The sequence below is a fragment of the Lichenostomus cassidix genome, chromosome Z, assembly GCF_008360975.1.
Source record: "Lichenostomus cassidix isolate B80296 chromosome Z, HeHo_3.0, whole genome shotgun sequence".
Classification (NCBI taxonomy): domain Eukaryota; kingdom Metazoa; phylum Chordata; class Aves; order Passeriformes; family Meliphagidae; genus Lichenostomus; species Lichenostomus cassidix.
In genome coordinates this window covers 43,641,856-43,665,685 of record NC_139511.1, presented here as the reverse complement: position 1 = coordinate 43,665,685, position 23,830 = coordinate 43,641,856, and the positions used below count along the sequence as shown (strand labels likewise).

The window sequence follows — 23,830 nt, the reverse complement described above, 5'->3', positions numbered from 1 at the left end:
GAATGAATAAATGTTTGTTATGCATGCTTGGCCATGATTCATGTTTCCAACATGGTCTTCCAGTACTCATGGAACATAATCTGTTTCTATCATTTCCAACTCTTCACTGTTTTAATTTTCCTTTCATGGAGTAATGGAGAGGTCTGTTCAAGTCCCTCCTATTTTTCAGATTGGTTTTTAACCTGGTGATCACAATTCAGGACAAAGTACAGAGCCTGCCTATCCTAGGGTAAGCTTCATGTTACCATGGCTAACATTTCTTCCAGTGCTATCCTAATACTCCTAAAACCAAAAGCAAGTGTCTGAAAAGTAAGACTGGAAGGTTTTTTATTTGTCTCCTACTTTGAGACAACTGTCATTATCATTGTTGTTGTTGTTATTATTGTATCTTTAAAAAATCAGAAATGTACTGTTAAGTTGAATGTTAACGTTTTCAAGTAGTTACAGAATCTTCAAAGCTGCATTTTCAGAAGAATACAGTGAGGTACACGGGCGCTGGTAACATTTTACCATTGCTATATCAAGTGGAGGTAGAGCCAAGGAAGAGGTGTATAAGAGAGGATGAAATTCTGAGTCTTTGCTGTATATCTCATCTCCCAAATTAACTCTCCCATTAGGAAAGTATCATTACTGCAGATGGACAGCTTTGGGAATTCATGCTGTGATTAAGATAGCATCAACACCTGAAACATTATGAGACTAATATTTCCATGATCCACCAGGTCTGAATCCCAGGACTTGTGCAGTTTTTTTTGGGGAACTGTGCAGAGCAGCCAAAGCTGGGTTTATCCAAATAAATTTGGCCTCAAGGGCAGCATTCAGCTCAGGGCAACAGCAGTACATAGCAAATGCATGCAGGTCTCTTACTGTTCTCTGCAAGCCTGAGCAGCAGTGTTCCAGGTGACCTTGTGATTCACTACCAGGAAGTAGCAGCTGCCCTCATGATAACTCCATCCAGAGGGACATTTCTTCATGGATACCTCCTAAAATAAAAGAGGAAAAGGCAAAACAGACTTCTGTCTGCGCACAGATAGTCTGTGCACTTGTGCCCAGATTTAAACTGAGCATGAACATTGGTTTGTACCCATAAAGCTACAACATTGCTTAAAAGATTTAAATAAATAATGCCTGACAGAGGAGCCTAGAACTTATAATTAGTAGCTTTAATAGTGACAGTAGGCTTCAGTTCCAAAACTCCTCAGAAGATTTTATATTAGTTTGGACACAATTTTCTGTCTCCTGCAGTCTGTGCAGGGAATGCAGTGCAACAAAATTCAGCTTGATATCTTAAGGGGTGGAGAGAATGTGTGTTTACAGAATGAATACATAAGTAAGCTTGTTTTACTAACTTCTACCCATTCTCACTGGCTTCATTCACTGACTGTGTTATGCCCACATTGTCACAAGCACCAAGACCCTTGTGCTCATGAGGTTTGTCCAGGAGCACCTGTGTATAACAGAGAGGAAAGGGAACCCCAGCAGTCAAGTCCTCATCATATTTCTGGGAGACTTTTGTTTCTGCTGAAACAGACTCCGGATAACGCTTCGTTCAAGTAAATAATGGTTACAGAAAGATCCTTTGCTTCAGGGTATCACCGGTCATAGACTCGTGCTCTGACTTAGATACATGTACATGGCTACATTTTTACCTTGCTTTGGTAGTTCCAGAATTTCCATGTTATCCCATCACACTGAAACAACTTTTGAGTGCTTTCTTCATAATGCAAGAGACCCTTTAAATCTGGTGTACAGGCCTTTTGAAAAGAGTAAAAGTCCTGGAAAGAGAAAATGTCATTTGAATATTTGAAGGAAAGTAATTACACAAAGCAAGTGAAATGAAGCAGATTAACTAGGTCTTTTGTTAAAATTTTATGCCATAAAAACTCTTCTAGGTGTTCAATCATTTTGGAAAACAGCACAACTGAAAACAGATGGTGAAAATGCCCATGGAAAAAATTGTTTCATACCTTATATCTTGGTCTTGGTTCAGATGCAAGTTCTGCCTTATCAGCCTGTGGGATTTCTGCCTTCCTAGAGGAGATGACATTCATCTGTGGTTGTGCCTTCTTGTCGATTTCAGCTGAGGAGATGTTGTGCTCTATTTTGAGTGATACAATCCCGTGATACTTCATTTTACAGTATCACACACACAAGAACAGGAGAGGAAAAGACAGGGTTAGTACATACAGGCAACTCTTAAATACACTAAATATATAATGAAAATTAATTATAATACAAATTATTGTAAATCAAGGGAAATTACACCAAGGAAAAGGAAGATACATAGAAAAATAAAGGATTGGTCATAACAAAATATTTGGTGATAGAGCCTGAAAAGAACAGAAACAGAAAAAAGAATAGAAATGTCCAACCAATACCCATAATACTCTTACTTTGAAAACCACATCTGTTTCATTTCTAAATACAGATGAAGGAGGAACCTGGAAAAGGTAGAACAGCAGAATGAGATGGATATATTCTTGCATTATAGAAACAAAAAGATTTTATGTAAGATTTACAACTAGGTTATAAATGATGCAGAGCATGTCTTGGTTTTAGTTTTTCTCTTCCATAGTAGAAACATATTACTTCTGAAAGGAGCCATTAAAAAGCACAAATTACAAGTGTAATGTTCAGTGTTCATAAAAACAGGTTCCTTCAGATTTTAAGGTCACAATAGCACAGAGTTACTAAACCCCTAGTTTAACCCATATAGCTTAAGCAGGAAAATCAGTAGGCAAGTTTAAATAACCGTTCAGTGTTTAAGCTGATAGTATTTTCAGCTTTTGAACTTCAATACCAGATGCACAGCTTCTAAATATTTGCCTCACTCCCCCAACTTCTTTCTTCTAACTTACCCATAATTTTTACAAGATTAGAAGCTTCATAATTGCTGAAGTTGCTTAATGCCTGTTTCCTCCCTGAAGTCTCATTTTTATTCCCCCCTTGCATATATGGATCCTCAAAATCATGTTGGTTTTGGCTTTTTCCTTACAGTTTTTTTAACTAACCTTCAGGTCTGACTCAGAGCAAACTCATGTTGTTTATAGTTATTGTATGGTCAGATAGGATTGCTAAAAAATATGACAGTTAAATGAGGATATCACATCACAAATCAGTCCATCACTGAGCTACCGAAATGTCTTACTATTCTGCCATTTCCAGTTACTCTGAGCCTGGTCCTTGACCGATTCACCAAGCTGTGCTCCTGCCTCAGGTTCCCTGTATGCTCTCTCAGCCTTTTGGAAGGAGGCAGTGGGATCCCTTCCAAGGAAACATTGCCAGGCCTGGAAGGTGATGGGGAGCCTGAGGAAACTGGAAAGAGCGTGCCTCTCCCCCAGAAGTCATGCTTGCTTTGGCCAGAAGAATGGGAATAGCTGCATTGACCTGAAAGCATAAAAAATGGCAGATGGTCAGTTCTAACTGCATGAGCAGATAACTGGTCATGTTGACATGGGCACAGAAACAGATTGTCCTTAAAAGTCAGATGATTCTTTCACTTGAAATAGTTGATTTGCTGTTTGTTCAGTCACCCTCGTTTCTGGGGTTATCTATGACTATAACTGCAGCTACTACCTGTATAAGTATGTTTTTATATGTGATGCATCTGTCTACCCACCGGTCAGAATTTCAACCAAGCATCTGCTGAAAATACCTGGTTTTGTGCTTATACTGGGGTTTGAAGCACTGGGTTTTTGGTCACGCATATACAGGTATCTTTAACTACTGTTGGTGATACTTCCATCATGCCCAGAAAAGTTTCTTCTTGGAAATCCAGGACGCTGTTGTTTTGATAAACTTGTTGTGAATTAACTCCTGATTTAAACTAGGAATGTTTAGGAGAAAACAAATCTGAAATTTTAAAAGGACTTTATATAACATGAAGCCTAATTCATTGCAACATGGATATTTAAAATATTTTTTCATTAAACACCAGAAGGAAAAACACTCTTCAGCTGTCAGAGGACTCAGTTTCTTTGCTAGTTATTTCTATTTTTCTATAGTTTTTCTGTGTTCCTGTTTCTACAGTTGCCTCCTTTTTGGTGTGATTTTAGGCACACGACATTTGATCACTGAAAAATGCAATAACAGTGCAGTCTTAAAAATCTAAACTGTAATGATCATTGCTGTTTGCTCTAAAGTTGTGGACTGTGGTTTTTAAGCAGTAGAAAATATATTGCTAAGAGATGGGTAATTTGTTAGGTTTCTTTTTTGAGAGGAAAAGAAATCTCTTTTAGAGTGTGTGTAACCACTGCTAAATAATAACTGGAAAAAAAACCTAATGGATCTAAAACCAAGGCTTCCCACTTTAATAAATGAGAATTGAACTCATGTTGTTATGAAAAGTGGTTTCTTTCCTGGCACTTTTCTCATATTGTACTCGTTGCTTTCTCCATGCTGTGTTTCCTGAGGATGCATATTATTGTGTGAGAAAATAAAGGGCCTGCAACTGTCGAGTCAGTTTTCTCTAAAAAGGATCATGCAGTTTGATCTAACACTGTTAGGAACAACTTGTGGTTGAAAATAGGTAGCTACTCAGCCAAGATTGTCCCACCTTCTTAATCATGAAGATCAAAAGAGAATACCTCCTTTTGAGTCCAAAATTTTCACTACAGCTTTTGTCCGTGTGCCAAGAACAGCATTCACCGGGGAGTTCAGAACTACTTCAAAGACTTCATCATCTTCCTCTAATCTGTCATAGGTAATTGCTATATTCCACATCTTGGTTGACACTCCTAACAGAAATAAACATTTTAATTACTCTGTAAGTGCTATTTCAATCAATCAGGATGTCAAAGAAATATATTAATTAACATGTCTGCAGCTAGAATGGTGTAGATTGTGTATGCTGTTGTGCTCCGACTGACTGACTGGACTCCTGCTGTTCTTCCAAATAACATTAAGTTTAAATTTGTTCCTGGGCAATGACAATTCCGTTGAAGTGCATACACTGTAACAAAAAGCTGCTGTAGATGTGCAAAATTGCACTATAGTACATAGATTTAGGACTTCCAGTGTGATTTTCAAGAGAAAATGTATCATAGAGTTTTTATCCAAAAAGCCTAATTTTAGAGATGGAACAGTTATTTAAAATACCTGCAAATGCATCAAAAACTGTGTAAGATTGAAGTGCAACCTTTAAAGCAAATTTTACAATTGTTTTTTCTTAGTTCCTTGTCTCTACTGGGTAACTGCAGGCTTGCATTATATGAATGAAATGGGTCTTGGACACCTTGAATAACTTAAATTGTACTCAGTTTTGTCTAAATTTGACCTGTGTCCTGGGCTGTACCTATCATCACTGAAGTCTTTAAATCATCTCACATCTCAGCTCAGGGTGAGTCCTATTCAACCTAGCTGTTGGGATATTATTAGACATCATTTCAGCACTTTTGATATTTTAACTGATTTAAAAGGACGGTAGGCCATCTCATGCTAAGTAATAATGATATCAATTCACTAAGGAAGCACTTCCAGAGAATGAGCCCAAGTCTTAAATACTATTCAGCTTCTCTTGCTACAGATGTGTAATAGATTGCACTCTCCAGAGCAAGAGTTTACTCTTTCAAAACCAGTGAATTAATTTTAGTTAGTCAGTGCACTATTTCCTACCTGGATCAAACTGAACAAGCTTGGAGGGCGACACTGTAAAGTCCTTTCCCAGCCTAGCAGATATTTCATTGACCTGAGAAGAAATCAAACAGTAAATGCTATGCTGCGATCGATTTTACCTAACCACTGTATTCTGCTGCATACCGAAAGTACTGTGCATGTCTCAAATAGACAGGCCAGCCCATACATATGCTCAGGATGGAAAAAAACGTAAATACCTGAAGAATAAACTTTGTTATGTGCAGCTGTCATTCTGTCCTTGCTCATGGCTTAAAAAAAATACATAATCAAAAAAATTTTGCTTATCTTATAATTTTGCTGTTTCCCTCTCAGATTAACACCACGTAACACTTCTGTTCACCATGCCTGGGGACCCTACCATACCTGGCTCCTGGACAGGCACATCCTGTCATCTCAGAAGAGCAGCAACAACCTGGCCACATTTTCCTATTTGGTCCTTTGTGATTTAGTGAAAAAGCATTTGCACACACAGCTGTTATCCCCAAAGACTCATTAGAATAGACATTAGGACCCTACATGTGTAAATACAGGGATTCCAGCAAATCCCTGAATTTTCATAGGAGACCACCAGAGGACACCAGTTTCCTCATTGGCCTCTTGATGCTGGAATCAATTTTCCTGGTCTGTTTATGCAAGTGACTTCTAGAATAGAGTCACTGGAGTCTGTGAAGGATAGGGCAGGATGGCCCCTGACAGTGTCAATATCAAAATTCCCACTGACTTCAGTAGAAAAAAAATCAAAATTATGTTTCTAATTAGGGCTATAATCCTCAGAAACTGTGAGGGGAAAAAATATTTCTCTAGCAAGGGGAGCTGATAAAATACTGGACTTTCTATTTTATGAGGGAAGATAAAATCTTTCCAAGTGAAGCCAAGTTGCACAAAATCTGTTTTACAAAATTATAACCCGCAGTATTACAAAATTATAACCTTTCAGTCTAATATTTTTGACATAAGATAGAGGCCGTCTCTGAAGATATAAGGGGTTTTCCCAGGCTGTGGGCAGTAATGGGAGAAATGGGGAAGGCTGCCATGGCTGTGTAGTTGAAGCCCCTACAGCACCTGGGTTCCTCCAGCCTGAGAGGGCACAACAGAAGTCCCAAGGCCCCAGATTGCCCAAAGCCTGGATTTTAAAGGCACAGATCCTGGAAAGCAAGCTTCTGAGCACAGTGCCAGAGGAAACTGCCTGCTCTGTTTTTTCATCGCAATTGAAACACTCCTCCAAAACCTTCCAGGTTTGGTTGATCACTGTTCCTACTTAAAACTCAAGAAATATTGTCAGAAATGTTTCTGCCACCTATAACAGCAGGTCAATGTCCCAGAAAGTCTGGGCTGAATCACATGGCCTCTTTGATGATTACCAAATTACCTTTATGTCTGAGGAATGACAGGTTGCAATTTTTATTATTAAGTTATGATGTTGGCTTTTGGCTTTACCTTCACGGTTATAAAGGCAGACTCCACTGAGTGTCCTGCCCTGGTGATTGTCAGAGACACCACTCCCATGTTTTCACACACCTCATATTCAGTCTGTAGCATTTCAATCCGAGACCACCGTAGCTCCAGCCTGTGGGAGAGGAAGGAATGTGAGTGTAAAGCAAAGCCACCATACCAGCCACCCTCAGCCCTTGCTGCTTGGAGGCTGTGTGAGGAGCCTTCCCTCCCGACTGCTAATTTAGCCAATACACATACTGAGCCTTTGTCTCCAAATCAACACACTTGTGTGATTTAACTGATTAGGAAGAGGCAGTAGTAAATTTTCCAGACCAGCCCTGATCTACCCTAGACCACCCTGAACCTTGTTTCACAGCCAGAGGGGTTCTGCAGTAACTTTGAGATGAGCAGTTTGTCCATAACAACAGTAGACAAGTTATCACTGTTTTTCCCAATTCCCTTTAACCTTGTAGTTTTATTACACTCTCACTCCCCAGTCTTTTCTCTGCACTATCCTCCTTCCTGCCCATCTGCCTTCACCTATCCTCTAACTCTCCTCCTGTAGCATACAGACTATACTACAGGATATTTCTGCTTCTGTGCAAGGGCCTGCCCTCCTCTGCTTACTTTAGTACTCTTCACATTCATTCTTCAGCCCTTCCCAAGTCTGATTCTAGGTGTCTTATGCATTGAATTTTAGAATTTTTTAAGGGGGATGGTGGGGGAGGAGGTGTATGAACCTTGGAAGATTGCATGCTGCACAGGGTAGTCAATAAAGACCTTGTCTTTTTAAAAGCTGTGATAAAAAATTGTGAGAGTCTGAGAGGAATGAAAGACTGCAAAAAGGAAAATAAGCTGAAATATTTACAATTTGAACCTTTCTAAAACAAACTTCTAGGCCTTTCACAGTTGACTAGGTCTTCCACCAGAGGAAGTTACCTCCTGTCCTCCTTTATCCTCTGATGTTAATTTCGTGGGAAACCCATTTAGAAGTTGCTTTGCTTTGTTTTTGCTAAAGAAGATGGATGTGCCAGATGTAGTCCAGCAGCATTCAGATAAAAGCTGAGTCATCAACAATAAATCGTGTATTTTAAGCCAGTTAGGCTTAAAATAGTTGATAGGTGATAAATAGTTGAAATTAAAAAAAAATTCTCATAAGCATTTGAATCCAATATAAAAATTTTCTTTTTCTTTACTAGAAGTCAAATTCACATTTGGTCTGCTAGCAGAAAAGTTCACTGATACTCCTATTTTCTGTAAAAAAGTGCTTTTTCTTTGCCTTTCCTAAAGCTGTGTCATACATCGCCATTCATTTACAGGAAGTCACACTTTCCCATGAGAAGTGGCATCACATAATGGTGGTTTTAATATTGGTTCATCTGTGAGCCAGCACAGAGCAGCTGGGTAGTACTCAGGCTGTCCATACTCAGATGTGTTTGTGTATGGGGACATCTTTTGGCACAGCACATAACTGCCTAAACACTGCCTCCAGCTCAACTCAGCTCAGTCCACGTCCTCTCCAGCGTGCAGGAAAGTGCTGTGCCCCTGGAGCCAACTCTCTGCTTCTGTTTCTTTGCCATAAGTCCTGGTTTGTGACTAGCCAATTTAGCCCAGGAAAAGCATATTGTTTTGGTTTTTTTTTTTCTCAGTTATTTCTGATTAAATAAATTGTTTGATCATTTAGCCCTACTTTCAGAAATAAAGAAACAATACCTCTGCTGAAGAGCTACTTGCACTTTCAGCTTTTATCATCAAAGTGCATCAAAGTTATTCTAATTTTTTTACATGAGATCATATGTCACAAGGAAATTTGGATAATATGCAGTGGATGACAAAGAAGATGCTGTGTGCTCTCAACCTTCTTTCAGCGCTCTTTTGCAGATGTATGGCTTTCATAGCTTTTATCATTTGAGAGCATCCCCTCTGTTGTAATCTCAGGATTGTGAAAAATGCATTGCCATCAGCTAAGGGCAAGAGTGACCTGCAGCTGCAGGACCTTGTCCATGAAGCAGTAGTCCCATCCCTCAGCACCCAGCATCTCAGATCTACAAATGCCCAACTGCCAGTAATTCCATTATGTTTCCCTATGAGGCCCTGAAGGCCCTTGAGAACTGTGATCCAGTCTAACCTGGAGCTAACCCCTTGTATTTCAGCTTCTTGAGGGGAAGAAACCTTCCCTACTCTAACAAAAGCAATGGTAGTTTGAGTTGTAGCTATGTGCACATCTGCATGGCTTCAAGCCTAGCACCAGTTCATTTGCCACAGGGGCAAGCCCAGTGCAGCACAGCACGTTTCACCGAGGAGCAGAGCTACCTTTGGGGCACTGCAGAGTTTCCACTGGCATCTGTCACTTGAAACTCCAGACTGTCTGAATTCACTTCTCGTGATTGGTTGATGACATAAAGTATGATTTTGCTGTTTAAATCCTTTTGGCTAAATCCTTCCTGAATGAATCTACCTAGGAAAGATGAGTAATATGCAGGTGAACCAAAAGCCTGGTAATAAGAACCTTGCAGCTCATACAGACTCTTTTAAGCTATTCTTTTTGTTGAGAATCTGAATTTAGAGAAATGTGGGTTTATTGCTAAACAGCAACATCCATCCATTATTAGCCCCCACCAATTTCTTCATGTGTAACATGTTTATCAAAAGGCCAAGTTCAATATTAATCCTTTCTTTCCTTGACACAAACAAAAAATTGTTTCTCAACATCAGCTATTAAAAATTATCTCAAACTCTTTAAAGACTGACAACAAACATAAGACTCAGGTTTCATTGTAAAAGTTTTGTTACTATAGTCAAACTTCGCCCAAAGTTTGCTAAGAAATTTTGATTCTCTCTATCAAGCAAATATTAACAGCTTAGGGTTTGGAATCTGGGCCTGTATGTCCCAAATTAAAGAGATTATAGAAGAAATCACCTGTTGTTATATTTTCCAGGTAGCCATAATGAGGACCTCGCAAAATCTTAAAAATTATTTTATCATCTTCTGTATTGGGGTCAGATGCCCTCAGGGACCTGGCAGTAATATAGATCCCATAATTGCCATTCTTCAGCAGTTCCACATCAGAAAAGCAATGAAGATGAGTAATTTTTGGTGCCATTTTGTCCAAAGGATCCACCTAAATCAAAGTCAGACATTCATTTTACAGCATCAGGATTTTTGTCTTGCTTTTGCTAAAACCACAGAAGCCGGCTCAGGGTGGCAATACCCACTTTGGCTCAGTCTGCTGCAGATACCTGAGTTCCAGTTAAGTTGTACTTCACCTGAGAAGTTTCCAGGCCCAGATTTGCCATCACTTGCCACTTGCAGCAGGGTATAGTACACTCTGTGGAGTGTAACACAAATTCTGTGTACCTCTACCCTGATGTCCCACGCTCCCCACAATCCCCAAGAATGAGGATTCTTGATGTAATTTTCTTCACAGCAAAGGATAGCTCCGGCAATGTTTTGTCACCTCTGTTTTACAATAACAATGCCACCTTTCACAACTGCTGATGAATCTTCTAGAATTCAACAATGGTGTTGCTGTTCCCATATCTCAACCTCTGCTGAAATAGCATTCCTCTCTCATCATATAACTTAAAATTTTGTCATCAGGAAATATTAACAGCATCTTCATTAATATGCATTTTGAAACATACAGAATTTTGACATGCAATGCAACCAGATGTACTTTGTGTACTGAAACATGCCACATAGGTACATACAAGAAATCATTGCAAACATATCTGAGCCTATGACAAAGTGTGAAGAGCTTGAAAACAGGGTAAATGGGAAGTGAACAGAAAGATTCTAGTAAAGAAAGGAAGAATCAGAGCAGGCATCTTACAGACAGTCTCAGAGAGAAGACAGGATGTCCAGTTGTGGGAGCAAAGTGGTTATAATTCAAGATTGTGACATAAAGATCAACAGTCATCCTCACATCCCCATGTGTGCCTCACAGGGTCAGGAACCAAGTGGAAAAGCAGAGCAGGAGGAAGTTCAATCCTTCCCATTGCTGGGCTCAACTTTATGGTTGAGATTCCTATGCAAAATTTTAAGCTTGTAAATACTAAGTATATAATTATTTACTTGCTTATATTTATGTATTTTGGCAAGTCATTAATTCCCCAGGTTAATTATTCATGGAACACAGAAAGGAAACATTTTAGCTGCACAGTTAAATCAGAGACTGCGGCAAATACCAGCTCTTATCAAAAGTAAAATTTTGATCTTATCATGCCATTTATCTCTTTAAAGTAGGCCTGTGGTCACACTTGCCTGAATAGTGAATGCCACTGGCTCGTTCTGCACTCTCCCATTCACGATGAAGCCTTGATTAGTCCTATCTGTGGCAACAAATGTAAATCTGTCAATCTGGGAATTCCCACCTCGGTGCTTGTATGCGACATCCCTGTTGTCCACATCTTGCTGTGTAAAATTGTACTGCAGTAGCACAGACCCACGATAATAGAGATTACCGTAGTGGGGGAGCTGAGCCAAGAGCAAAGTAAGGTTTTCTTTTGGAGTATCTGGGTCTGAAAGCTGCAGGACATCAGGAGTAAGAAATGCCATAGTGCCTTCCATTAATCGTAACCCCATGTTCTTAGATAGTGTGGGCAAAGTCTGGTCAACTGCCTCCAAGGAGATCTTGAATGTCCCATGCTTAGTCCTCAGTCCATTGCTGATGATGAATCTGGCAAAGAGAGGCAAGGCAGTCTTCAGCATCTGTTCTTGATTCACCATGTACTGAAATGAAATGATAATGCAAACCTTTACTACAGGACTTGCCTGCACTGACAATGCACATATAGAAGAGCTGGGTGGAGCACAAACCCAGACACTGGGTGGAGTGCATGTATACTTAAAAACAGGAAAGCAAACAGCAAGGTATATGACAAGAGTTACAGTGCACCTGCAGGGATTGGGCAGATGCCAGAGGAACGGCCTTGAGGATCAGTAGTCATAGCAGAGCTGATCTAATCTTCTAGCTGTGATACAGTTGGAGCAAATCTAAAATCATGGGCTGGCTGGGGGGCTTATTGTAGCTTCTGGCATGCATATATATCTTACTCATTCTTAAGTTAATCTTCACTTAGTTACCTGGCAGTGGCACCTACAACTTACAGAAAGAGGTATGGGAAGTGCCTGCCTGGACAAGAGTCTATTTTCAGTTTGGTTTGGTTTAGTTTTGGGGTTTTTTTTGTTCACCGTCACAAGTCTTTTTTACCCAATGCCCCCAAAACTATCTGAAAAACCAAACTGGAGAAAGATTCATTGTTATCTCACTTTATGGGTTTGTTTTGGTGTATCTGTAAATTTCTTCTATTCAGAGGAACTGATTTATGGTTTTTTTACAAAATTCAAGTCAGATTTCACTGAAATACTAAGGTATTGGGCAGAACTGTACAAATTGTATAGGGTAATGTTAAAAACATAGATATCCATAGCATGACTTCATCAAAGGGTTATATCTGCACAGTTCTTCCATGCTGGGAATTTCTATCAGTAGCAGATAGTTCCTTGTAGTTCTCTCTCAAGTAGTGATGTTTCTTTAGATATGCCAAAGATTTGATTATTCACTACAGTTAGTTTTCCTTTCAAGACAAAAAGGATGATAAATGTGCCCAAGGTTGTAGAGAAAATCTGTTGGAAGCTCTTCTGTTGTTGACTGGGGTAGAGTTAATTTTTTTTCATAGTCATTTTTATGGGGCTGTGATTTTTATTTGTGCTGGAAATAGTGTCAATAACATAAGGATGCTTTGGTTTTGTTACTGCTGAGCTGTGCTTACACAGCATCAAGGCTTTTTCTGCCCCTCACACTGCACTGCCACTGATTGGCCTGAGAGTGCATAAGGAGTTGTGTGGGGACACAGCCAGGACAGCTGACCCCAACTGACCCAAAGGATATCCCAGATCATCTGGTGTCATGCCCAGCTTATGGAGCTGAGGGAAGAAGAAAGAGGAAGTGGGAGATGTTTGGATTGTTGGCATTTGTCTTCCCGAGTCACTGTTATGCGTGATGGAACTCTGCTTTCCTGGGGATGGCTGAACACCTGCCTGCCCACAGGAAGCAGTGAATGAATTCTTTGTTTTGCTTTGCTTGTGTGCACAGCTTTTGCTTTACCTATTAAACTGTCTTTATTTCAACCCATGAGTTATCTCACTTCTACCTTTCCAATTCTCTCCCCAGTCCTACCAGGTGGGGAGTGAGCAGGCAGCTGCCTGGTGCTTAGCTGCTGACTGCAGTTAAAGCATGACAAAAGCCTACCAGCTGAGTATGGGCTTTTGCCATACAAGTGACAGCCTGCTCTGCGGAAATTTATTATTAAATTTAGTTGGGGAGAAAAATAAGGAGAAAAACAATCTTTTAGCCTTTAAAATTTATCCTAGATTTCATTGTCAAGATAATTAATTATGTATTTTCTTCTGAAAAGAATTACATGGAACATTGCCATGCCTGTAACAGAAACTTTGGAGCTTTGAATTAAAATTGCTTTGAAAATTCATCACAATCCTTCATTTTCCATCAACGTATAGTATATATGACTTACTTGTCTTTCTACATAAATTTCAGTGATTATACTGCGTAGTATATCCAGAAGCATTTTGGTAAGTGGTTTTCATGCAGGTTTGCTCTGTCTGAGGCAGAACAGAGTCTGCTTTTCAAAGAAATTTGTCTCTAGTAGACTGGGACAGTTGTTTCAGACAGTATGAGGGCCAACCTGGCTGGCTGCTTTCCACCTAACACTCTTTTACCATACTTCAGTTAAATGGGTACTCACTGACATTTCAAAGATTATCTGTTTCCTCTTGGTCTCTTGACTGCAGACCTTGAAGAAGTATTTAAAAAACTACAGGTTCAACACCTAGAATATTGTTACGTGACTCAAATGTGGGTGACTTTCAGTAGGTCATGGAGCAGCTTACTGTGTCACACAGACTGTCCATCTAAAACTCCTCATTGCCTTCACCAACATTGGATGATTAGAGCTTGATCACTTGTAAGCTGGCAGTGTGCCACAAAACAGATGGGAATGAGCACAGGCAGACCAGGGACTATGTAGCAGTTAGAAATACGTTTACTGAAGATGGTATTCCCAGCTGGGAACCTAGAGACATCTGTCTGCACTGACCTAATGCTATTGTGCCAATGGTAAAAGGGTTGTGTTATTTGTAATCTGAAATGAAATAGAGAACTAGAATAATGATGATAAATACTATGCTTAAGAGGAAAAAGGGTAAAGCATCTTCAGTCAAGACCTTACTTAACCCTCTCTCAAAATGCCTAGAGGATTGCAGCAGAAGAGAATTTCCTTTCATCCTTTTGATTGCTATAAAAACATTTGGATGATGTCTCAAACACTATTTAAGTGAAGGACTTAGATAATTCAGTTCATGAAACTGAATATTCAACCAGTCTTCTCCAAATAGGAGATAGGAGCAAAGGTCCTGCTTGTATATGTCAGACTGATATTTACAATGAATTTCATTCACCGCTCAGTTTCACAGCTGATGGAATGGTCTGTGTCAAAGATGTCCCTCTTCTGCACTTCAGGAGATTTTGGTTGTTTATTTCCAGTTAATGTCTGCTCTGTAATTTCCTCAGGAATGGAGACCAGCCAGTATTCTCACTCTGATGAAATTTAGGGTACAATTCCCAGGCAAAATTTGGAAGACATGTTGCATGGTTTGATTTCACAGCTACCAACATTTCATGCTTTCTGCAGTTTGATGGCAATGGAGTTGGCTGTAGAACCTACCATCTGTCATGGCATTTAAAAGATAAAAATGGAATCATAAATAGTGCCAACTCATTACAAAATCAAGCCAGCATGTCAAAATGAAGGACATTAGCATGTTCTTTTAGCATCCTGCTGCCAGCATCTGATGTCAAGTTGCTAATCACTTGAAGTCGTCTGTCCAAACAAGCACTGCCAAATCTTTCTTCCAGGCCAACAGCACTAAACAATACAGGTAAATTTATGTCTGAAGGAAGTACTTTAGTGGGAAGTAAAAATCTGGTCAGTTAATTCCACCTCCTCCCGTAATTACCCATATAATTAATTCCTTGTTGAAATAATAATGCTATTCTGCCAGAATACTTATATGTCTACACAAAACCACGTTATTTTCCAAATGACAACATCAAGAAACACAATTATTGTGATCAAAATAGTTATCAAATATCAATATTTATAAAAGCATCACAACCTTACTTTTATAAGGCTGACTTTCTAGTTTGGTTCTTAGTTATTGGCCTAAACAGAAAACATTGGGTTTATCCACATTTGCAATTTCCCTAGAATTGTTTGATCTGATTTCATTAGTGGGATATGCAAGTCGTACTGTCACAAGCCACTACTACCCTGCCCAAACTAGGGCTAGCATGACTGCAACCTTACTTGTATAAGCTAATTTTAGTTTTAGTGAAAGTGTTTCACTATCAAGAAACACAAAACCAGAGAGTATTTGTTCGCTTTTTCTGTTGTGAGTACAAGTGAATCAGGCAAATCTCCTAACTAGAATTTCCACCACATTGTAATGGAAGGGATAGTTTAAAATATTTTATCTGAGAAAAGTTTCAAAATTACTTTTGGGTTAACTGTGGACAATGCTACCTGACTCAGTATCATTGGGAGGTTTATTTGATGTCTCCTTGCCCCACTTGCTTGACTTGCCTGCAAAAATGCTCTCAAACTGGATGATGCAATGTGCTCTTGAACTTCAAAATGCCTCATGGAAAAAGCCATTCAGATCAGGACTCTATTCTAGGAGAGAATTGCATCTCTGAATTGCATCTCTTAGGAGCTAAATCCTTTATTTTTCCTAGTCACAAATGAAAAACAATAAGCTCTTAATTCTGAATTTTACAGTAAGTCCATATTCCGTCCTGTTTTCAGAGAAAATTACAAACTTTAGCAAAAAGTAACCATTCTTCCTTTAGAAAAGTTTTCTTTATTTTTAGGCTTTCTCTTTTCCCTGAGTATGATCTCTTTTACAAAACTGTCCACAAGACTTTGAGTAATGCATCTGCTCTTTATGTGATTATAACTCATTACATTTTCCTACTTTATGACTAGGGAGGTTCATTTAAGAACAAAATAAGGATATACTCACTTTAGGGATGCACCTAATATAAACTGTTCTAAGGGGAAAATTTCAGAAACAGGTGAAAATAATTATCATTAGGCTGCTGAACTGGGCCTGTAGGTAAACCTATGGATTTATCCCAAGAATTTCTGGGCTCTGATAGTTTCAAAATAGATTAAGTGGACTGGTTTTCATTATATTTCAGAATGCTTAGGGACTCAAAAAACCCACAATCAAATGAATATGATAAATTATAATAGATAAGAAAGCCATTATTTAACACCTGAGTGGATCCACTTAACCACATCCAGCTGTAGCAAGAAATCAAAGGAAAATTCTACCAAGTATGTTCTTAGTCCTTCTCTCCCACTTAAATCTTAACAGTTGTGTATGCCTGGGTGCTGTAATAATGTTGAAGCTAGTATCATTTGGTAAATATGTCTGTCGCTATGTTTTCAGGATCAATGAGAAAATACATTGATTACCAAAGCAGTTCCAACTATATTTATTGTAGTAGAAATATATGTGCTATATAAATATTGGGAATACACAGAGAGCCTCCAGCTCTTTTTAATATCTTCTTTTGGGGGTTTTTGGGTGTTTTGTGTTTTGTAGTGCAGGTCTTTTTAATACCCCAAAAATTCAAGGGGAAGGGTCTAGGGGGTGGAGTATTATGCCTTACCTGAACATATCCTCACGAACAACTGCCTTGGCTTTGTGAACATAGCAAACAATCTGTCGTGCTACATCCATTTGACTGAAGCTCGTGATGGGGATGCCAGGACAGCTGACATATTCTATTTGTCCATACTGGGGTGGGGAGGTTATCACATAAAGGAGCTCCTCTGGCTTGTCAGTACCATCCAGCGCAAGGAGGACATCGGTTGTAATGTAGCTGCGATCTCCTTTTGGCACATTAAGGTGTTTCATAAAAACAGTAATATCTCCTGCAGAACAGACAAAACAACACTAAAATAGTAATATTGAACTCGATGTCTCTTCTGCATTGTTTAGTCACAGGGAAGCCATTACTGGTAGAAAAACTGTAAGACTGTAGCCTTGTAGGAAATTCAGTGTGGAAGGGACTTCAGGATATCTTTAATCCAACCTTCGGCTCAAAGCAGGGTCAGCTGTGAGATCAACCATAGCCACATCACTTAAGGCTTTCTTCTACTGGAACCTGAAAACTGCCAAAGATGAAGAGAGCACAACCTCTTTTGATGCCTCTTCCAATCTTAGCAGTGTCAGGTTAACCTGCAGGTTTCTGATAGAGATGTAATAAAAGAAGAGGCTTTGAGACTATGGAATAACCTGGGAGACAGAGCTGTTTCTGAACAGTCTTTTGCCTACTTTCACATTCTTGCCATTTCTCTGCGCTTTGATTTACTCAGACATAAAGCTAGTTTCAGAAAGATATTTTCAGCTCAATTTGTAAAGTAGCTGGGAGTCCTGGGAGGCAAGGTGCCACACGTTGCATTTGGTCCTTTTCAAACCCCAGGACCTGGCCAGCAGTGAAATCCAAGCAGTTAAACTTGCAGGATCTGGGGAGACTTGCCAGGGCCTATATAGTGCTCAGGAAAGGATCAGGAAATGTACTCAAATATCTTTGCTTCAGAAACAGGCACTGTAAAACATCAAGTTTAGTGGATCTTTACCCTTTTCCAGGTCCTTGATATTTATGTAGAAGTCCACAGCTGGTGATCTGTTGTACCCATCCCAGAGGTAAAATGTGAAGCTGTCTTGTTTATTGGACCCCACAGCTCCTGTATGGACATATCTCACAAAGTTCATATCCAGCTCTTCCTGAGTGCACTTCATTCCAGCTTGGAGAGTCACCCAGTCTTGTCCTACCTAGAAAGAATGAACATCCTTCATTAAACTGATAATCACCCATGCATCCTCCCCAGTTAATTGTGTTTCTTTGTAGTTACTTGGACTGCTGTGGCAGCTGCCTGGCTTCCCTTCTATAGGCTCTTTCCTCATAGTGTGTTTTGAAGGGCAGAAAATAGCTGGACGTGTATTCCAGCAAATATAAGGCTGGAGAAGATACCGTGGTTATTAATAAGGTAGAGTAATATGGAGTTTAGCCACTTTTACTCTAGGAAATAAATTTCTCTGCACACTTCTCAATCAGACACCAAGACAAAAATTCAATGTTCCCTGATCCAGCTTATGTTTTCTATTTCTTAATTTCATTAAGCTGCTCTTGGTTCTATCTGAAATCATAGCTAAAAGGGTATCAGAAATAAGTTCAGGAAAGCACAGAAATTTAGAGCCTCAGAGGTCCTCAGCTGCAAAAACAAATGAATTATACCATGAAATTTCTTTCTTTTCTGAAGATGGCCTAGTACCCTAAATTGGACTGATCCATGTAGTTGACATTCAGCTGCAGTAACAGCATTACTAGATTTGGAGCAAAGGTTATCAAGGACAGAGAGCTAAGGTGTATATGTGCACCCTACATGTTCAAACTGACAGACTCTAGTCAGCAGCTGTCTTTTGACTCAGACTTAATTCACAAGTCTCATGTGATTGATGTTGTAATCGATCATCAAAATACTTTCCAAGCTCACAAATATTAGAAATGGAAATTTTTTTCTATTACATATGCCCTCAGTATAAAAGAGGCATTTTTTACTATATTTGTTCCTTTGTCTTATTTTAGGTCAACAGATTATCATCTCTCCTTCCACTCCTAATCTTACTTTTTGCCTTTCTTCCTTGTATATTTTTTCCATCATCTTCCTTTTCCCTTCCTTCTCCCCATGCTTCTTTTCTTCGAATTGATGAGGTATTACTTACTCTTTCACACGAGCTCTTCCTATGCTTTCTGAACCCTGAAGTAACTGAAGTAAAGATTTTTCTTTTAATCAATGACTTTCCCTCCCATTCCCTCCCAGCTTTGATGCTCAGTTTTCTACATTTGTGGAATGATTATCCCAGCATCTCTCTCCATTTCCACCTCAGATGATCTGCCATGTGTTTTACTTTCCATCTTCTCCAGTTTAGGATATAGGTTTTAGTGCCAAAGCCCCTGGGATAGCATCATCATCTGATTCAAACACTTCAACAATCAAACTGGCCAAGCTGTCTACTTCAAAATATGACAGACATTTCAGTGAAAGGGAAGATGAACTTCATTTGCCCTGAAATGAGAGAGTTCTTTGCATGCCTGCTTTTTGTTGAAGTACAAAGACTAACCTTGAGTTGAAGCTGACCATTTTCTGGAAGTCTTTCAAATAAGTAGCAAATTCTCTCCCTGGGTGTATCTTTATCTTCTGCTGACAGAACAGCGCTAGAAATTATTTGAGTTTCACCTATGTTCACCTCTATATCATTCTTCCTGAAAAAATTAAAAGTCATGTATTGATGCAATAAAAGGAACCTTTTCAACATGTAATTTCTCTGTCAGAAATATGGATGACTCAAATGCTGACAGAAATGACAACTGCAGAAAGAATAGAAGGAGGGTGCCCATTTCAGTTCAAAAGAGAAAAAAAAAAGCAAGCTGTACACACAAGCTTCTTCTTACGATGGTGAGAAACAACACAGATACTTAAAACAAAATGTGATTTAACACATCTGTTTTATTTCCCTGGTCCCTATTCTGCTTACCTTCATACAATTTATAGGAAGAAGACAGTGTAAACAAATAGACTGCATTATATATTATTGCTACTGTAGACCACAGCAATACTGGCTCTAAGGAGCTGTTTGTTCATTTAGGAAAAGACTGTCTTTCAAATGGCTAGTCTTCATGGTTCACCTTTATCTGTAAGAGACACAACAAAGTCTAACTGGCTTCTTCTCTATGCTCCTTCTAGGATGCACATCTCATCTTGGGAAGAAGCTCTTGGGGGAATATGTGAAGGCCTTACATTCCCCAAGGGCACTCTCTGCTACAGGATGCGATCCAAGAGGTGACAGATTGAGGTTTTGGCAATCACTGTGTATCAGAGACACTGTTTGCCAGTCAAAAACATCCCATCCCTGGTTTTCTTCAGTCTGTTGACCATAACTAATGGAGATGAGAGCTGAAAATCCCTGAGGTGGAAGGTGCCCCCAGACCAAAAGGTAAGGAAAAACTTACAGGTATTGTCCAATATTCACCTGTAAAACACTGCGCTGGCATAAGGGAGTTTGTACCTTACAGCAAAGATGTAGTGACTGAATGTGGCAGCGAAATCACTTCAGTGCCAAACTGAACATTTTCTTAAAGCACCGCTGCTTAAATACTAGCAGCACACCTCATCTCAGTGGAAGAGTAACAGGTAAGAGGCAGTCATTTCTTATAAAGAAATAGCTATTTTGGAGTAGATGTCTCACTCTATGCTATTTTTCACCACAGAGTGAGACCTAACGTTGCCAGACAAGGCAGCAACAGTTTCTGGATCTAGCTGGGCAAAGCTAAAAACACTTGACTTATTGCACTTCATCTTCTTTCAGAGAGAGAGAGTGGAAAATGGCAGATCAAGGTATAGCATGTGAGGAACAAATAGGCTATTATCAGTAATTAGCAGTGCATGATACATGCATACATAAATTATACTCTTTATTCTAACTAAAAATTGGCATTCTTTCATGTTAGCTTTATGTGGTCATTGAGAATCTTTTAACTAAGAAACTAATATTTGTTATTGCAGGAAGCTCTACCCAGTAAAACAACATTAAAAATTCTTTGCAACAGAAAATATAAGTCTGATCTGAAAGTAGGCCAAATACCATGAAGGTATCAGAAATTCCTTCTTTAGTGGCAGTCTGCTTAAAGGGTTGGGAGACATCGCTGAAATGCAAACTTGAGAGGTTCAGAGCTATACCCCCAAAACCTTTGGGGTGTTAGCTCCCCATCTGCCTGCCTGGGACTGGAAAACAGTCACAAGTATGGAAGTCCTGATGATCCGTGACAAGTCATCAGTTGGAGATCCCAAGGGATGAGCTCCTTTTTAAAATGTCCAGGAGGTTTGACTCTCTTGCAGCCAGCTGCCTGTCTATAAATGGTCTGCCAGGCAATTGCTGATCATGCCTAATGCATTTACAACTCCTAGCTTTGAAATGTAAGGGAAGTTAGTGTGTACTTTTCAGAAGTTGAATTGTGCCTGAGAAAAAGCATTTTAGAAAAAAAAAAGAAGAGAATTATTAATCTGAAAGCCTTTCCCCTGCATCAGCCTTGTGGATTCTCTCATGCCAAATCCTGAGCTGCTTTAAGAGAGGTGTTTTGGGCAGGTGTTTGTCTCAGGGAAGGGGAAAACAGTACCATGGTGGTCAGTGTTCAGCAGATGTGCACAAAGGTCAGGACTATCTCGCAAACATCATGAAGCAACTTGTGAAAGATGCTACAAGCATGTTTCCCCACACACATTTATTTTTATTATGTTCTTTAATATAGAGCATCACTGAGCATGCTCTTCTTTCAGTAAAATTTTGAAACCAGCTGATAGAGACCTACATAGAGACATCTGTATTGACATTAGTCTGTTACTAGTTATGGGTTCCTGTTTCCACCAGTCACCAATGACATGGTTTAAAGGTGAACATAGTGGGATACTAGGTTGAGGGTTGGACTTGATGACCTTAAATGCCTTTTCTAACTTTAACAATTCTATGGTTCTATGATTTGCTGTTTTGTTCACTTTCCTTTGTTTTGTCTGAACACATCCCACTGTCAGAAACGGGAATATGTGACTTACTTGCTCAGCACTGGTTTCTCATCATTAACTGGAATGACCTTTACTGAAATGGTTCTGAGGACTTTATGTTTTCCATCGGAGAGCTGAATTTTAAAGCTGTCCATGAGGTTTTCAGAGTTGTCATGCATGTACATCAGCTTCATTCCTATGTGAGGCAGGAGGGGGGAGAAAAATAAGAGAGAGATAGAGAGAAAATGGGAGAGAAAAATGGAAAGAAGAACTTAATATGACTCCTGCAAAATCTCTTGCATCTGCTTCAATCGCCATTCTTCCATCTCCCCTCCCCGTATGCCCTAGTAAGAGTAAATTTGCCTTAGTTACCAGAAGATGAGTTTGGTGAGCTACATGCTATTGACTCAAAGCCACCAGCCTGACCTAAGTAAGGAGTGACTCCCTTCAAAAAAGGAGTCTCTGTCAATCTGGAAAAGATACATCTCTTCTCCTCTCCTCATTCCAAATTGCTTTGATGGGGAGCATAGAGAGGGTGAGATCTGTAAGGCACCACTATTCTGTGCTTTAATTCATCCTCAGGGAACTTTAAAGAAGCCTTGGGAAGGAAAGCTGGCCTTTTCTGTGATTTAATTAATCCTCAGGAACTTTAAAGAAGCTTTGGGAAGGAAAGCTGGCCATTTATCTATGACCATGGACAATCAGAAGTTCTGGGCTGAAGGTGGTTTGTACACTGTTGAGGATAACAAAAGGGAAAAGCCAAGAAAGAGAGTCAAACACAAGACTTGGGAAGGTAGATGAATTTGGGGTGGATACCTGATATTTCTGGGTTGTCTTTGTATTACAAAGAGAGACAAAAAGTCTTCCCTTGGGTTTTAAGGGCTGAACTGAAATTTGAGTGACATTATTGAATTCATGTCCCTCTTTTTACTGATAAATTCCATGTTTTACTGAATAGCCACAGTCTGGGCGAATCCACCAAACTCATGTATTAGATACACTTTTTGTTTACATGTGCTTGAAATAGATTTGCTACTTCAAAGCAGGTTGACTGATCATGCTAAGCTGTAGGGTCCCAATTCATACCTTTATTGCTAGACATGTGAAGGTATACTGCAGCCTTTCCATTTTGAAAAGAGGCTTATAGAAATCTTATAGAAAGAGAATCTTTACCAATGCCTGTAGTGACATAAAAAGGGGCAGGAGTAGGTTTAGGTATGACATAAGGACAAAAGATTTTATAGTAGGAGTGGTGAGACTCTGGAACAACTCATCCAGAGTTGTTGTGGAGCCCTGGAAATGCTCAAGCTCAGGTTGAATAGGGCTTTGGGCAACTTGGCCTAGTGGAAGTTGTCCCTTCCCATGGCAGGGGAGATGCACAATGTGACCCCTACAGTTCACTTCTAACCCAAAATGTTTTATGATTCTGTGACCATTTGAGGAAATACTTAAGCCCATGATCAGTTAATGTGTTTTTAAATCAGTCTTGTTGTCTCTCTATTCTATGTGCTGGAAAACATTTACAAATCTGTATGATTGTGTTACATTATGTTACGTTATTCCCTTTATTTTTTTGGGGCCAGATGATTTTCTTACTCAGCTTACTGCCCTTTTTGACACAGAGGTCTCTCAGGATGATTTTACTGACAGTTCTTAAAATCAATAGACAAGAACAGCATTAAACAGGACAACTTCCATTCCTCAACATTGTCTTGAAAATAAACATAAAGCAAGTGAATAAATAAATGCTGAAGATTTCTTTCGTGTGCCGCTTGACTCATTAAGGGAATAAAAGAGCAATGTCAGAAGAATGCTGCACCTACCATTCTTCAGTAGCTCCATGGAAAAGTTATGAACGAGCAACCCATGGCTGTGGTGATCATGATTAATTAACTCTCTATAGTGTAGACTATCAGTGCCGTGAACACCATTAATAAGGAACCCGTACAAGGGCCTCTGCACAACCCCAAATACCAGAGGGTCTTGAGGCACATCCAAATCAACTGCAGACAGGTCCAGCTCTTTCATCTCCCCTTCCTGAACCTGAACA

General features: G+C 39.5%; 1 protein-coding gene across 4 annotated transcripts in view; it reads right to left on the bottom strand.

Annotated features, from left to right (window-relative positions):
* The window catches only part of FREM1 (FRAS1 related extracellular matrix 1), a 65,402-nt gene that overhangs the window by 10,887 nt on the left and 30,685 nt on the right, over positions 1-23,830 (bottom strand). For 2 of the 4 annotated variants that reach the window (XR_014847114.1, XM_085043767.1), the window contains exons 20-35: positions 23,604-23,823; positions 21,832-21,976; positions 19,346-19,487; positions 17,800-17,995; positions 16,827-17,091; positions 11,333-11,747; positions 9,989-10,190; positions 9,382-9,526; positions 7,072-7,201; positions 5,614-5,686; positions 4,587-4,736; positions 3,149-3,387; positions 2,394-2,441; positions 1,968-2,126; positions 1,650-1,775; positions 868-983 (exon numbers count right to left, since the gene is read on the bottom strand). Coding sequence is in view for 3 of the 4 variants with exons in the window: in XM_085043767.1 (XP_084899893.1) it covers positions 868-983; positions 1,650-1,775; positions 1,968-2,126; positions 2,394-2,441; positions 3,149-3,387; positions 4,587-4,736; positions 5,614-5,686; positions 7,072-7,201; positions 9,382-9,526; positions 9,989-10,190; positions 11,333-11,747; positions 16,827-17,091; positions 17,800-17,995; positions 19,346-19,487; positions 21,832-21,976; positions 23,604-23,823 (2,771 nt within the window). In the remaining variant the exon portion in view is untranslated. Of the gene's footprint in view, positions 1-867; positions 984-1,649; positions 1,776-1,967; positions 2,127-2,393; positions 2,442-3,148; positions 3,388-4,555; positions 4,737-5,613; positions 5,687-7,071; positions 7,202-9,381; positions 9,527-9,988; positions 10,191-11,332; positions 11,748-16,826; positions 17,092-17,799; positions 17,996-19,345; positions 19,488-21,831; positions 21,977-23,603; positions 23,824-23,830 lie in introns of those variants that run through there. The other 2 variants (XM_085043768.1, XM_085043769.1) reach the window with 2 other exon arrangements.